Source organism: Mirounga leonina, unplaced genomic scaffold (assembly GCF_011800145.1).
Source record: "Mirounga leonina isolate KUSES-001 unplaced genomic scaffold, KU_Mleo_1.0 Mir_488, whole genome shotgun sequence".
In the NCBI taxonomy this organism is placed as follows: domain Eukaryota; kingdom Metazoa; phylum Chordata; class Mammalia; order Carnivora; family Phocidae; genus Mirounga; species Mirounga leonina.
In genome coordinates, this window is record NW_023270777.1 from 9,508,261 (window position 1) to 9,524,400 (window position 16,140).

Below are 16,140 nucleotides of genomic sequence, written 5' to 3' on the forward strand. Positions count from 1 at the left end.
TCTTTATAAAAAGCTTATCAAATACATGATTTGCAAATAACTTCTCCCATTTTCCAGGTTTTCTTTTCACTCTCTAGATAGTGTCCCTTGATGTACTAAAGTTTGAAATTTTGATGAACTCCAATTTATCCGTTTTTTTTTTTTTCTTTTGTTTCCTGGACTTTTGGTTTGATATCCAGGAATTCATTGCAAAATCCAAGGTCAGGAAGATTTCTCTCTGTTTTTTTTCAAGGAGTTGTAGAATTTTTGGTCTTACCTTTGAAATCTGTAATCTATTTTGAGTTAATTTTTGCAGGTGGTCTATCATAAGGGTCCATCCTCTTTCTTTTGCATGAGGATATGTAGTTTCCCCAGTACCATATCTTGAAGAGATGGTTCTTTCCCCCATTGAATAGTCTTGGCACACTTGTTAAAAGTCAACTAATGATAGATGTGGGAGTTTATTTCTTGGCTTTAAATTCTATTGCCTTGGTCTATATGTCTACCCTTACGTCAGTACCACACTCTTGATTACTGTAGCTTTGTAGTAAGTTGTGAAATTGCAAAGTAGGAGTTCTAACTTTATTTCTTTTCCAGGATTGTTTTGGCTATTGGGGGTCCTTTGAGATTCCATATGAATTTTATGGTGGGGTTTTCTATTTGTCAAAAAAAACACCACAGGGATTTTGATAGAGATTTCATTGAATATGTAGATAGCTTTGTGTAGTATTGTCATCTTAACAATACTAAGGCTTTTAGTACATGAGCATGAGATGTCTTAGTATTAATTTCAGTTTTCCTTAATTCAGCAATGTTTTGTGGTTTTCAGTGTATAAGTTTTGGGCCTTCTTGGTCAAATTTATTCCTAACTTTTGTTCTTTTGGATGCTATTATAAATGGAATTGTTTTCTTTTCTTTTCTTTCTTTCTTTCTTTCTTTCTTTCATTCTTTCTTTCTTTCATTCTTTCTTTCTTTCATTCTTTCTTTCTTTTTTTTTGTTAAAGAGTTTATTTATTTATTTGCCAGAGAGAGACACAGCGAGAAAGGGAACACAAGCAGGGGGTAGTGGGAGAGGGAGAAGCAGGCTTCCCACGGAGCAGGGAGCCCGATGCCGGGCCCCCCATCCCGGGACCCTGGGATCACGACCTGAGCTGAAGGCAGATGCTTAACCATGACTGAGCCACCCAGGCATCCCTGGAATTGTTTTCTTAATTTCATTTTCGGATTGTTCATTGCTGGTATATAGAAATACAACTGATTTTTGCACGTTGAATTTATATCCTGTAGTTTTGCTTTATTCATTTATGAGCTCTAACTTTTTTTTGGTGGATTCTTGATATTTTTCTACATATGAGATCATGTCATCTCAATAGAAATACTTTATGTCTTCCTTTCAGATTTGGAGGCCTTTTATTTCTTTTTCTTGCTGAATGTTCTGACAAGAACTCCCAGTACTATATTGAATACAAGTGGCAGAAGCAGGTGGCGCCTGGGTGGCTTAGTCGTTAAGCATCTGCCTTCGGCTCAGGTCATGATCCCCGGGGTCATGGGATCGAGCCCCGTGTCGGGCTCCCTACTCAGCGGGAAGCCTGCTTCTCCTTCTCCCACTCCCCCTGCTTGTGTTCCTCTCTCGCTGTCTCTCTCTCTGGCAAATAAATAAATAAAATCTTAAAAAAAAAAAAAAGTGGCCAAAGCAGCCATCCTTGTCTTCTTCCTAAGGCTTTCTACTGCACTATATTTTGTGACATCATTGTGAATTTTAAGAAGATAGTGGGATTTATGTCTTGAATGAGATTTCAGATTTTTTAAAAAATATTTATTTATTTGAGAGAGAGAGAGAGCACAAGCGGGGGTCGGCAGAGGGAGAGGGGGAAGCTGACTTCCTGCTGAGCAGGGATCCCGATGCTGAGCTTGATACCAGGACTGTGGGATCATGACCTGAGCTGAAGGCAGACGCTTAACTGACTCAGCCAACCAGGCACTCGCAGATTTTTGAAATATAATAATTTTATAGACCTCAGGGTTTGTTTCATCATCTCTTCTAAAAAGGAAACCTAGTGGTGGGGTGCCTGGGTGTCTCAATCTGTTGGGCACCTGACTCTAGATTTCGTTCCAGGTCATGGTCTTAGGGTTGTGGGATTCAGTCCTACATTGGGCTCCATGCTGGGTGTGGAGCCTGCTTGGGATTCTCTCTCCCACTCTCTCTGCCCACCCTCCTTCTGTCCCCCTCTCTTAAAAAAAAAAAGTTAAAGAAAATAGGAAACCCAGTGATAATCCTTTTCATTGAGAAATGTTTTGTGAGACATTTGTTTAAAGCTTGGCCACAAAGTAAAATGTTGCTTCTGTAAATACTTTGGTAGGAAAGGGAAAGTGAAATTAATGAATATCCGCACACAGTACTCACGTAAAGGAATCAGAGACAGATTCCTGACACTTAAGATGCTTAGGTACTTGCAGAAGCTAGGCAGAATGCGTATTTTGGGGGTCAAAATTTCGAAGCAATGTTACATTTCCACTCAAGAGACTCATCTTTAAGTCTTAGTACCTCACAACTCAAGTCATTTGTGTTTCCATGTACATTTGCTGGGAGATTTGTTTTTTCCTGCTTGTTTTTATTATTGGTTCAAAATGGTGGCTCTTCTAGTCTAGATCATACTAAATTCAATTATTACGGCATAGGCTTAAAAATAGTGTTTTAGGGATATTTCTCAGCAACTCTAAAGTTTCTGCAAATTGAAATCTTTTGTTATGTCTTTCACTTTACTACTGCCACTCCCATCTCCCCTGAAGAAACTTTTTTTTTATTAGAATTAGAAGTTTAATAGCACTTTATGTACATTCTTCTTCTGGGCGGGGAGGAGGTTCACTTTAATAGTAAGCATAATTTTCCCATTTATTTCAAAGTCCAGCCAGGGATGTTAGCAGGAAGTTGTATATCATTTTATAATTTTCAAGTGTTTCTTTTCTTTTTATGTATTAGGCCTCAAGAAAGGAGAACCGGATATGAACAGTTTCACCCAGGGCCATCCCCCGTGGATCATGATTCCCTGGAATCCAAGCGACCACGTCTGGAGCAGGTTTCTGATCCCCATTTCCAGCGCATCAGTGCTGCGGTCTTACCTGTAGTGCACACGCTGCCAGAAGGGTTGAGGTCTTCTGCAGATGCTAAGAAGGTAAATATTTGTTCTCTTCCCCTGCGGAGTTGTCGGTTGGTCTAATGTTTATTTAGCCATATCCAGGCACAGCGCCTAAAAGAAAGTCCGATTATGCCAGTCTCTAAAGGTTAGTGCTATGGGAAAGTAAGAATTTTGTTAAACAAAACTGAAAACCACACACTTAGTGCTCCAGACTTTTAAAGTCAGTACTTTTGACTTTCTGGTAAATGAAAACAATCTGAGGACTGCTGTAAAGGAAAATCGCTATTGAATAACTCTCAAGCATTTTGTACTGGCTCCCTGGGCTGTAAAATGTGGTCAGTTGTTCTCAAGACAACCACAGTTTTGTTCAATTTAAATTAAATTTAAAATAATCCCCTTAAATTCAGTTGCAATTATCGTGCTTATACTTTTTATAAAGAAAATAAATTTTTTTCTAATTTATGTAAAAAAGTTTCTTTAGAAAATTTGAAAATACAGAGGAAAAACATCTGTAGTTCTTTTTTTTTTTAATTTAAATTTTAGTTAACATAAGGTGCGATATTGGTTTCTGCAGTAGAATTTACTGATGCATCACTTACATGCAACACTCGGTGCTCATCACAAGTGCCTTCCTTAATCCCCATCACCCATCTAGCCCATCCCCCACCCACCTTCCTTATCGACCCTCAGTTTGTTCCCTATCCTTAAGAATCCCTTACTGCTTGTTTCCCTCTCTCCTCTTTTTCTTTTCCCCCTTCCCATATGTTCATCTGTTTTCTTTCTTAGATTCCACATAGGAGTACAATCATATGGTATTTGTCTTTCTCTGACTGACTTTTTTCACTTAGCATAATGCCCTCTAGCTCCATCCACATTGTTGAAAATGGCAAGATTTCATTTTTTTTTTGATGGCTGAGTAATATTCCATTGTATATACGTGCCACATTTTTTTTTTTGAGATTTTTTTTTTCTTAATTTATTCATTAGAGAGAGAGCACCAGCCAGAGCAGAGCAGGGGGGAGGGTCAGAGGGAGAGTGAGGAGCAGACTCCCTGCTGGGCAGAGAGCCTGACTCGGGGCTTGATCCCAGGACCCCAGGATCATGACCTGAGCCCACGGCAGATGCTTAACCGACTGAGCCACTGAGGCACACCCTGTGCTACATCTTTTTATCCATTCATCAGTTGATGCACATTCGGTTTCTCTCCATAGTTTGACCTGTAATTCTATTATGTTAGAACTACTTTTATTATGTAACTGTATTTTGTAACATTTCAAACAGTGTATATTGTGAATTTATGAGAAGGTTCTACTAAAATCAAACCTCTTGTGTTTGTTACTTGCCTTTTGTGAAATGCATGTTTGTGCATTATGCCCTTATTTTGTTACTGAGTTTATCTTTTTTTTTAACTGTGTATTTTGCTTATCATTAAATCTTCAGATTCGGAAGTTCCTGGCACTTAGTAGGTACTAAATAAATATTTGTTTTAGAAATAATAAACTAATTCTCTGATGCTCTTTTAACAGTATAGTGTTAACCCTTTTGCTATCCCTGCCCCCCCTCCCTTTTTGTTAGCAAATCTTTCTCCCATAATGTTTATTTACCTTCACAGCTAATGGCCCTTTTCAACCTGAGATCAGATAAACAAGTACCTACACATTTTCTTTGAGTTTTTAGGCAGTGATTTAAAAGATGATTTAAAAAGTGATTTAAAAGATAATGAATATGGGGGCACCTGAGTGGCTCAGTTGGTTGAGCATCCAACTCTTGATTTTGGCTCGGATCATGATCTCAGGGTTGTGAGATCAAGCCCCAAGTTGGGCTCCACACTGACTGTGGAGCCTGCTGAAGATTCTCTCTCTCCCTCTCCCTCTGCCCCCCTCCCTCTCTCTAAAAATAAACAAAGATAGTGAATATGGGGGTGCTTGGATGGCTCAGTTGGTTAAGTGTCAGACTCTTGATCTTAGCTCAGGTCTTGATCTCAGGGTTGGGAGTTCATGCTTCACATTGGGCTCTACACTGGATGTGGAGCCTACCTAAAAAAAGAGATAGTGAATATGTCTTCAGTTTATTTCCAAATAGTTCTGCCAAAAAAAAAAAAAAAAAAGCTGGTGTGTGCATATGGAGAGAATGCAAAAATAGCAAAATGTTAACCAGTGAAGGATAAAGGGTAAATGCTTTTCCATTATACTGTTCTTTCAACTTTTACATAAATTTGAAAATTTGCAAAATAATAGGTTAGGTGGAGAAAAGCTCTTTTGTGATCAGCTAGAAATGAGCTCAACTTCTGGGATTTTTGAGGCCTGCCTTACTGTGTGAAATGTATATATTATAGTCTGTGGGTTTATAAGAAATGTTTTGCAGCATTAAAAAAAAAAGAAAAGAAAAGATACAGTGAATAAAAGTCTTCTTCCATGGCTGAATGAATTACTACAGATGTTATTTATAGCTGTAGGATTTTTTTTTAGCAGAAAGGGATCTTAAAGTCTCATTCATTAAAATGTGACATGTTGGATCATAGTACATCCTATTTCCATTTGATAGTAGACAAAACAGATGTGAAGAAAAATTAAGTGCTGTAGGTGATGCCTGCTGAGTTGGAATGAAAACCCACGATTCCTGCCTCCTGGTCCTACTTTTCTCCCCCACTAAGTTGTAAACCATGACTTTTTTTTTTTTTTTTTTTAAGAGGGATTTTGAAATAGGGATTTAGCATTTGTTGGTTTTTAATTTTTTTTAAATGTTGTTAAGCCCAGGTGTATCTTTTATAGAAATAGATAAGCCTGAAGGAGAAAGTAATTTACAGCCTCACCAGTTAGAGGTAGTTGTTAACTTTCTGATACTTTGTCTCTGGGTGGGTATCTTAATGTGCCCACTTTGTACATTGTATGTAACTTTATTTTTGCTAAAGTATGTCATGAGTTTCTTTTTGTGTCAGTTAAGTTTGCAACTGTATATTTGGGGGTTACTTAGTATTCCATATATGGATACAAAGTAATTTGTCATACATGTAGGTTAACTATTTGTTCATTAGAGCATGTTCTTCAGGCTGATTTTTTTGGTGTTCATTCTTATTTTTTTCCTTAAGAATTCTTATTAGTAGAATCAATTTCAGATCAGAGTCAACATATTTTGCAGGCTTTCATGGTTGTTTCCAGATTGCCCTGCCAGAGAGTAGGACCAATTTGTATTCCTGACAGCAGAGCATAGGGTGCCCAATTCTTGTGGAGCTTTGCTAATGCGACATAGTTGTTGCTTAAAAAAATAATTGTTAACTTGATAAATTTTTAACTGCATTTATTTGCTTTACAGTAAAATTTACATTTTTCATTTGTTTATTGGTTATTCATTTTTCCTGTTTTGTGAATTGTTTTTTCATATCTCTTCATTTTTCTGGCGGTATGCTTTTGATTTTATATTGAGTTGTAGAGTTCACATTTTGGAAATGATTTTTCTCATTTGCCTTTTAAACTTTTTTTTAAAGATTTTATTTATTTATTTGACAGAGAGAGAGTTAGCGAGAGCAGGAACAGAAGCAGGGGGAGTGGGAGAGGGAGAAGCAGGCTTCCCGCTGAGCAGGGAGCCCGATGTGGGGCTTGATCCCAGGACCCTGGGGTCATGACCTGAGCCAAAGGCAGACGCTTAACGGCTGAGCCACCCAGGTGCCCCTGCCTTTTAAACTTCTTATTACTATCTTGGTAAATAGAAGATTGTGTTTATTTTATTTTATTTTGAAGACTGTGTTTATTTTAATCCATTAGTCTCTCTCTCTTTTTTTATATATCTTTTGCTGTTGGCTTTTTTGAGCCCAAGATAACACGAATACCCTTTTTTGTTTGAGGTTCCCTGAGATTTGCTAATAATTCTCATGTAAATGTTTGCTATAATTTGGCTTTTATTGTGATAATAAGATATGAGGTAGGAATCTAACCCTTTTCCCAAAATAGCTATCAGTATGTTCCAACACAAGATTATAAACTCTGAGGGTGAGCATCATGTCTATTTTGTTCAACCTTCTACTAGGTGCCTGTCACATAGTAGGCACTCAAAGAATTGTTTTTTTATTAAATATTTAACTAGAACAGAAGTCAGTGGAAAATACTGCTTTGTAATAGTAGTTCTTAGGGCATGCATCAGATCACCTGAGGAGCATTTCCAAAATCTGCAGAATCAAAATATAATCTGTTTTGCTATTATACGTGTTCTATAATACAAATGAACTCATATGCATATGGTAGGAGAATGTTTTAATATAACATGGAAGTCTTGGTGGTTCATAAATGATTTTTTTTTCTGCACGTTAATGTTTCAAAGCTCTCAGGATCAAGCAGTCTCATAATTAAAAGAAGTAGTCTTCATGATGTCTGAAGACCTTAAGAAGATTTGAAAATTAGTACATTCAAGAACTGTTCTGCTTTTCACTGTTAAGCTAACGAGTGGAGATTCAAGTGTCAAAAAGAAACCGTAAAGATATTAATCTCCTGTGTTTTTTGTTTTTAAAGTTGATAAAGATGGTTATACCCTGAATTGGATTTTTTATTTTGATGAAACATACTGTTTTCTATTGGAAGCAAATGACCTCAAGGATTTACACCTTAACAACAGAAGCATGGACCACTCAGTGTAAAGCCAGCAAAGGTTGACTATAGGCTGATTGCAAATGGTACTGGAGCTTCAAGTACATTATTACCTCCATTAGAATAGTTACTGTTTTTGTTAGTGCTCTGCTGACAAAGTTGTACAGGTTTTAAGTAATAGCCATAATCCCATTTTCCCCAGAAGTCTTATATTTAGCGTATACTATTACAGAGTATGAGATTTTTCAGGAATACACATATTTTAGCTGAAATCTCTGTTCCAAGGTGTTTTGGAACAACTATCCAGGTATAGTTATGTGCATTCTTGATTAGAACTACTGATTTCTCAGTTACTTAATCATTATTTAATACATTTAGAGCTCGATAGCCCTATGAACTGTGCTCATCCTAGGCTTCTTATAGCCTGAAGAAAATTAGAACCTTAATCTAAAATTCATGTGCTTTACAGTATTGGTTATAGCTTCACCTTAGACTGGAAATTAATAGACTGTGCGTGTGTGTGTGTGGACAGGGTGGTAGATTTTGGGTGGAGGGGTTTTCCTTCTGCTGTAGTTCTCTGCTGATTTGGAGGTGGAATGGATGACATATTTGGCTTAAGAGATCTTACGTGCCCCGTAGTGTGGGCAGGCTTAGTTGCCCTTTATAAGGGTAGGCCTAGGTGTTAGTAGCAACAAAATTCCTTGGTCATTTCTGTATCTGATTATTGGCCCTTGGAAAGTCTGAAAACTTTTTGTTAGAACTCTTGGCCATATCATAGCTGCTAAGTTAGGTGGGCATGCAGATTTTACATGGAGTTTGTAGTTTTCCCAGCCTACAAGTTCAGACCTTTTGAAGAACCATTGTAAGGAAATGGTTAAGAAATTGGTATCTTCCTTTGTCATGATTGCATTATTATTTCCCCAGATATTGTCTACAGTCTCACTGTTGTTACACTAAAGGCTGTTTGGCCTCTTAGCCACCTCCTTCTACATAGGTTTTAGGATATTCAAAATAGTGAATGATACGTCTACACTATGAAAGTGTTATAGACGTCAATAGGGTGTGTTGTGTGTGTGCGTGTATGAAAATTGCTACTTTTGGATACCGGATAGAGAAATAGCACACATGGCTCTGCTGTGTTTTAAAATGGACTTTTTCAGTTAAGAGCATCTTCACACTAATATTGGCTATTAATGAGGAATAAATTATTGATTTTCTCCTCTAAAGGATCCAGCATTTGGAGGCAAACATGAAGCTCCATCCTCTCCAATCTCTGGGCAGCCATGTGGAGATGATCAAAATGCTTCACCTTCAAAACTTTCAAAGGAAGAGTTAATACAGAGTATGGATCGTGTAGATCGAGAAATTGCAAAAGTAGAACAGCAGATCCTTAAACTGAAAAAGAAACAAGTAAGTGTTTGATTTTACTGGTCTTTTATTGATATTCTAAGAATATCTGTTTGTCTTTCTAAAGAAGATAATGTTGAGTTTTCCATATTTTTCAACTTTAGGTACATGGAATCATGTCTTGTATATTCTTTGACTTAACTTTTTTTTTTTTTTAAAGATTTTATTTATTTATTTGAGAGAGAATGAGAGCGAGAGAGAGCACATGAGATGGGGGAGGGTCAGAGAGAGAAGCAGATTCCCCGCTGAGCAGGGAGCCCGATGCGGGACTCGATCCCGGGACTCCAGGATCATGACCTGAGCCGAAGGCAGTCGCTTAACCAACTGAGCCACCCAGGCGCCCGTCTTACTTTTTTTTTTTTGCTATTAGTTTCCTTAGTTGCATCTACTCATTTCCCCTGCTACGTTGTCTGATTATAAATAGCAAATCTTGTTTGTCCATTCTGTTTTTGATCTTACTGGATGGGTTGTTCCTGGTTTGTTGCTATTTCATACAGTGGTGCTGTGTTTTTGGTTCATGTGTAAACCGATTTTCTAGGGCACATGCACAGGAATGGCATTGCTTGACTTGAGAGTATGCACATCTTCGAGTATATTAAATGATACCAGACTTGCTAAAATGGCAGTTCAGTTCCACATTCCCACTGCGGCCTTCCAAGTTCGTTTGTGCATATGCTTGTCTTCACCTGATCATTTGTTTCAACCGGATGTGAAATAGCTGTCACTGAAGTTTTATGTGGCGTTTCCTTTTTTAGGAGTGAGAGCTTATTTTCGTTTGTTTATGGGTTATGGTGTTCCTTACGTCATTGTTACTTTGTCATGTTCTTATTTTTTATTTCCTAGAGTCTCGTGTCAGTTACGTGTATGGCAGCTATCTCCTCATTTGTGGCTTGTCATTTTGCTTTCTGGGGATGGGAGGAGGGGTTTTTTTTTTTTTTTTTTTTTGATGTTGAAATAAATTCACATACATAATGTTCATCCTTTTAAAGTATACAATTTTAGTGGCTTTTTTTTTTTAAAGATTTTATTTATTTGAGAGAGAGAGAGTGAGAGACAGAGAGCATGAGAGGGAGGAGGGTCAGAGGGAGAAGCAGACTCCCCGCCGAGCAGGGAGCCCGATGTGGGACTCGATCCCGGGACTCCAGGATCATGACCTGAGCCGAAGGCAGTCGCTTAACCGACTGAGCCACCCAGGCGCCCCAATTTTAGTGGCTTTTAACATAATATTCATAAAGTTGTGCCACTATCACCACTATATAATTCCAGAACATTTTAATCACTTCAAAAAGAAACCAAAAAATAAAAAAGAGAAACCACCTACCTGTTAGCAGTTACTCTCTAGTCCCCCTCTCCCTGGCCACTGCCAACCACTAATCTATTCTGTGTCTATATAGATTTTTATCTGGATATTTCAGGTAAATAGAATAATATGTGACCTTTTGTGTCTTCTTTCATTTAGCATGTTTTCAGGATTCACCCATGTTATATTTTGTATCAGTATTTCATTCCTTTTTATGGAATAAAATTATGAATAAAATTTCGTTTCATGGATATACTGTGTATTGTTCATTCATTCATCAGGTGATAGACATTTGGGTTGTGTTCACTTTTTGGCTGTTTTTGGCTGTTATGAATCATGCTGCTATGACATTCAAGTACTAGTTTTTGTGTGACCATATTTTTTTCAGTTCTCTTGGATATATACCCAGGAGTGAAATTGCTGGGTCGTATGGTAAATCTGTGTTTAAATTTTTGAGGAACCATGAGAATGTTTACGACAGCGACTGTACCATTTTATACTCCCACCAGCAGTGTATGAGGGGGGTTCCATTTTCTCTACTTCTTTGTCAACATGTTTGTTTGTTTGTTTTTTGATAGCCATCCTAGTAAATATAAAGTGGAATCTCATTGTGGTTTTGATTTTAATTTCCTTAATGATTAAGGTGAATGGCTTTTCATGTGCTTGTTGGCCTTTTGTATATTTTCTTTAGTGAAATATCCAGATTCTGGCCCCATTTTTTAGTTGGGTTATTTGTCTTTTAATGGTTGTGTTGTAAGAGTTCTTTATATATTCTGGACACTCAGACATGTGATTTGCAGATATTTTCGCTTATTCTGTGAGTTGTCTTTTCACTTTCCTGATAGTATCCATTGGTGTACAAAAGGGTTCCCCCCCCCCCCCCTTACTTGATTCATGTAAGTATTTATTGAGCAGGTAGGGAGATACAAAGGTGAATAAAACATGGTCCAAGAGGTGAGTCAAATGCAAAGTAACAGAGAGCAAAGTATAAGGTTCCCTGGATCACAGCAGTCAGATGAAAGTGCTTTGGGAAGTCAGGATGGAGATTGCTTCCAGCCTGGAAGGGGGTGTGGGTGGGTGGCAAACCAGGAACGGGGATTGAAATTAAAATAGAAGACTTTCGTCTAGATTGTTGATTTTCAGTATGGACTATATTTGTCTCTCTTTTTCCTCTCCCCATCTTTGGGCTTAATTTACCAGGATCGTTCAGCGTGCTTTTTCTAGACTTGCTTGCATTTTTGCTTTAATGTCTTCTACAGAAATAGATCCTTTTGCTGTTTTAGGACGTTTTTCTTCTTCTTTTTTTAAAGGATTCGTGACCTTTTGATCTTAGAGTTAATGGTTTTGAGTCTTTTCCATTCTGGTTTGATTTTTTTTTTTAATGCCTCTTTGACTGGAATATTGAGTATAGATTTCTTCACTGGAGCTTTTTCCTCTGCTTCCTCATCCTCATCATCATCAGCCAGTTTCACTTTTTTTTTTTTCCTGTGGAACCTTGCTGTCTCTTACAGGGGCAGATCATTTTCCAGATATGCTGTGGAGTTTCACACCTTCATCTTCTGACTCTTCATCTTCCTCCACAGCTGCTAGGTGCTGTCCACACGTACAGGGCCTGAAGCATATTTAGATCACAGGTGGTGTTATTTCAAAGCCCCCTAGGGAAACCATTGGCTGTACAGATGTTCTCAGAGTTGCCAATGTTAGTTTAATTGGACTGCCTTTATAATTTATTGCCTCTGCTTTAACAATGTGCAACATCTTTTGCATCAGCCCCAAAACTGACCATTCTTAAAGGTAACTGGTGCTCATTTTCATCATTATCCACTTTAAAGTGATATCTTTGGCCCTTGTTGGCCTCATAACTGAAAAGATATTTCTGGGGCCACACGGGGCTTATGTCATTGTCCACTGAATCTTCTGTGGTGTGGGAATCTTGTGTGGGAGAGAGGGCAGCCGGAGATAAAAGACTCCCGTTATAGAGAACAGCCGTGTAGGACTGAATCACACCAGGGCCAAAAGTTTTTACTTGTGATGAAGCCTGGTTTATTTTTTCTTTCGTTACTTGAGATTTTGGTGTCATTTACAAGAAACCGTTGTATAATCTAAGGCCACAAGGATTTATTCCTGTGTTTTCTTCTGTAAATTTTATTGTTTCAACTCGTAGATTTAGGTCTTTGAGCCTAATTGTGTTTTTTTGGTGAACAGAATTTGTTTAGGTCTTACATGAGACTACCCTGGAATCATTAAAACAGTTGACTATATTGTCCTTTTAAAAGCTTCATAGTGGGATGCCTGGGTGGCTCAGTCGGTTAACCATCTGCCTTCAGCTCAGGTCATGATCTCAGGGTCCTGGGATTGAGTCCTGCATCAGGCTCTCTGCTCAGCAGGGAGTGAGCCTGCTTCTCCCTCTGCCTGCTGCTCCCCCTGCTTGTGTGTGCGTGTGCTCGCTCTCTCTCTCTCTCTGACAAATATATAAATAACATCTTATACAAAAAAATAAATAAAAGCTTCATAATTTTGGGATGCCTGGGTGGCTCAGTCGGCTGGGCATCTGACTCTTGATTTTGGCTCAGGTCATGATCTCAGGGTCATGGGATTGAGCCCCTCATCAGGCTCCGTGCTAAGCCTGGAGTCGGCTTGAGATTTTCCCTCTCCCTGCTTGTGCACATTCTGTCTAAATAAATAAATAAAATCTTAAAAAAAAGCTTCATAGTTTTGTTTCTTACATTATTCTTAATCCGCCAGAAATTGGCTTTTTTGTGTCTCTGCCTCAAGGTAGGGGTCACATTCATTTATTTTATCTATGGATAATTAATTGCAAAGTTCATCCTTTTCCAACTGTTCTACAATTTTAGCTCTAATATAATTCAAGTTTGCGTCTATATATCTGTTGATTTCTGGGCTTTGTGTTCTTATTTATTGCCCTCTTTGTGATGTTCATGCAGAAATACAATAATACTCTCCTAATTACTAGAGCTTTATAATACTTTTTTTCCAGTAAGGTAAGCCCCACTTCTGCAGGCATGTTTTAGCTATTTAAAACTTTTTACCATCTCATGTAACTTTTAGAATCACATTTTTTGTTTCTCTAAAACATCTTTCTGGAATTTTCATTGGAATCATATAGAATATAGATATCAATTTGGAAAGGATGAAATCCTTACGACATTGAGTCTTCTAATCTATGACTATGGTATATCTGTCCATTTATTTATGAGGTCTTTCATGTTTTTTTCTTTCTGTTCATAAATAATCTATATTCCTTGCATTTAATTAAACTGTAGCCACTTTATATTTTTGATGCTCTTGTTAATATCTTTTTAAAAATTACATTTTTCTGTTGCATTTGACTTTTTTATAGACCAGCAGTCTCCCTGAATTATCCTTTTAATGCTAATTTCTTATTTGTAGGTTGTTTTGGGCTTTTTGTGTAGGTAATGGTCATATCAGTAGTCTAAGAAAAAAGACAGTTTTGTTTCTTTCTTTACAGTCCTTAAACCTTTTCCTTATTTTTCTGTTGCTTTATTGCTCTTGTTAGGACTGCAATAAAATGTTGAAAGTGGTTATTCTTGTTCTTTTCTGCTTTTAAAGGAATACCTTTACTTTTTACCACTAATTATGATGTCTGTTTTTGTAGACGTCCTTTATCAGTTTGGGAAATAACTCTTCCGAATGTGTGCTAAGAGTTTGTTTTTTTTTTTTTTTAAGATTTTTATTTATTTATTTGACAGAGAGCGACACAGCGAGAGAGGGAACACAAGCAGGGGGAGTGGGAGAGGGAGAAGCAGGCTTCCCGCGGAGCAGGGAGCCCAATGTGGGGCTCAATCCCAGGACCCTGGGACCATGACCTGAGCCAAAGGCAGACGCTTAACGACTGAGCCACCCAGGTGCCCCTGTGTGCCAAGAGTTTTAATCATGAATTTTATCAATGTTTTTCTGCCTAAGTTTGCTGATCATATAATTTTTGTTCTTTAATATGTTAATATAATAAATGACATTAATTATTTTTCTAGTGTTAAATCACCTGTGGATTTCCAGATTTAACCTTAGGGATGATGTATTACCTATTTTTTTTTTTTAAATAAATTGCTAGATTTGCTTTGTCAATATTTACTTTGGGATTTTTGTATCTTTTTATTTGTGAGAGAGATCAACCTGTAATTTTCTTTTCTTGTGCTGTTCTTGTCTGGTTTGGTAATACATCAAGCTAATGTCATAACATTTCTAAACTCTGTAATAGTTTGAGGAAGACTGTAATAATTTGTTCTCTGAGTATTTGTAGAACTTGGTAAAACCAGCTAGGTCTGGTGGGTAATTTGTGTGTGTGAAGATTTTTAAAATTCAACTTAAAAAAAATTAAGTTCTATTTCTTCTGGATATAATTTTTTCCTTCATTTTTGGAATAGGTTGTATGTTCCGTATCACAAGTTCTTCTCATTTCCTTTCTTTGGTTTTATTCTGCTCTTTTATAACTTTTTAACATTAATTTATTTAGCCTTTTTCCCTTTTTTTCCTCTCTCCATGTACTAGTTTTAATAAGTTTTGATTTGTAATACTTTTTATTATCCGTTATGGTTTCTTTTGTGACCCCTGTATTAATTAAAAGTATTTTCAAATTTTTAGGTATATAATTTTTTCTTGATTACTTTTGGTTTTTGATTTCTTACTTTATTGTAGCCAGAGAGTGTGGTCTTTAGTACCTAGTCTTTTGAACTTTTTGGTAACTTGAATTTTGGCCCGGTATCATGATCAGTTTTTCTTCTTCTTTTTTTTTTTTTAAAGATTTTATTTATTTATTTGGCAGAGAGAGACACAGTGAGAGAGGGAACACAAGCAGGAGGAGTGGGAGAGGGAGAAGCAGGCTTCCCGCGGAGCAGGGAGCCTGATGCCAGGCTCGATCCCAAGATCCTGGGATCATGACCTGAGCCGAAGGCAGACGCTTAACGACTGAGCCACCCAGGTGCCCCATGATCAGTTTTTATAAAAATACTTTGGTCATACTTGAGAAGAATGTAAATTCTATACTTTAAAAAAATTATCTATGTTTTACCTCATTTTTGTCTGTAACTTCTCAAATTACCATGATGATTTTGGATTTGTTCCTAGTAGTTCCGAGTTTTTAAAACATTGAGGTAAAATTGACATACAGTATTATATTTTTTCAGGTATACAACATAATGATTTGATATTGGTATGTTTTGCAAAATGATCACCACACTAGTGTGTAGTTAACATCTGTCACGGTACATAATTAACAGAATTTTGTTTCCTTGTGCAAGATGAGAACTTTTAAGATCTACTCTGTTAGCAACACTCAAATATGCAGTACAGTATTATTTATAGTCTCCATGCTGTACATTATATCCCCGTGACTTTTTAATTTTGTAATTGGAAGTTTGTATCTTATGACTCTCTTTACCCATTCCCCCCCGCCCCCCCCCCTTCTAGTCTGTGGCAACCACCAATCTGTTCTATCTGTGAGCTTGGTTTTCTTTTAGATTATACATATAAATGAGACCATACAGTATTTGCCTTTCTCTGTCTGACTTATTTCACCTAGTGTAAGTGAAATACCTTAGGATTTATCCATGTTGTTACAAATGATAAGATTTCATTTTTTTTTCTTTATGGCTGAATAAGATTGTGTGTGTGTGTGTGTCTGTGTACACACATTTTCTTCATTCATCTCTTGATAGACACTTAGGTTGTTTCCATATCTTGGCTATTGTAAATAATGCTG

At 37.2% G+C, this 16,140-nt stretch overlaps 1 protein-coding gene and 1 pseudogene across 10 annotated transcripts in view; one reads left to right on the forward strand and one right to left on the reverse strand.

Annotated features, from left to right (window-relative positions):
- NCOR1 (nuclear receptor corepressor 1) overlaps positions 1–16,140 on the forward strand; it is a 159,583-nt gene that overhangs the window by 41,265 nt on the left and 102,178 nt on the right. For all 10 annotated transcript variants that reach the window (XM_034989667.1, XM_034989666.1, XM_034989664.1 and 7 more), the window contains 2 exons: positions 2,960–3,152; positions 8,921–9,103. In XM_034989667.1, coding sequence (XP_034845558.1) covers positions 2,960–3,152; positions 8,921–9,103 — 376 coding nt within the window. The remainder of the gene's footprint in view (positions 1–2,959; positions 3,153–8,920; positions 9,104–16,140) is intronic.
- LOC117999888 lies at positions 11,607–12,480 on the reverse strand (annotated as a pseudogene).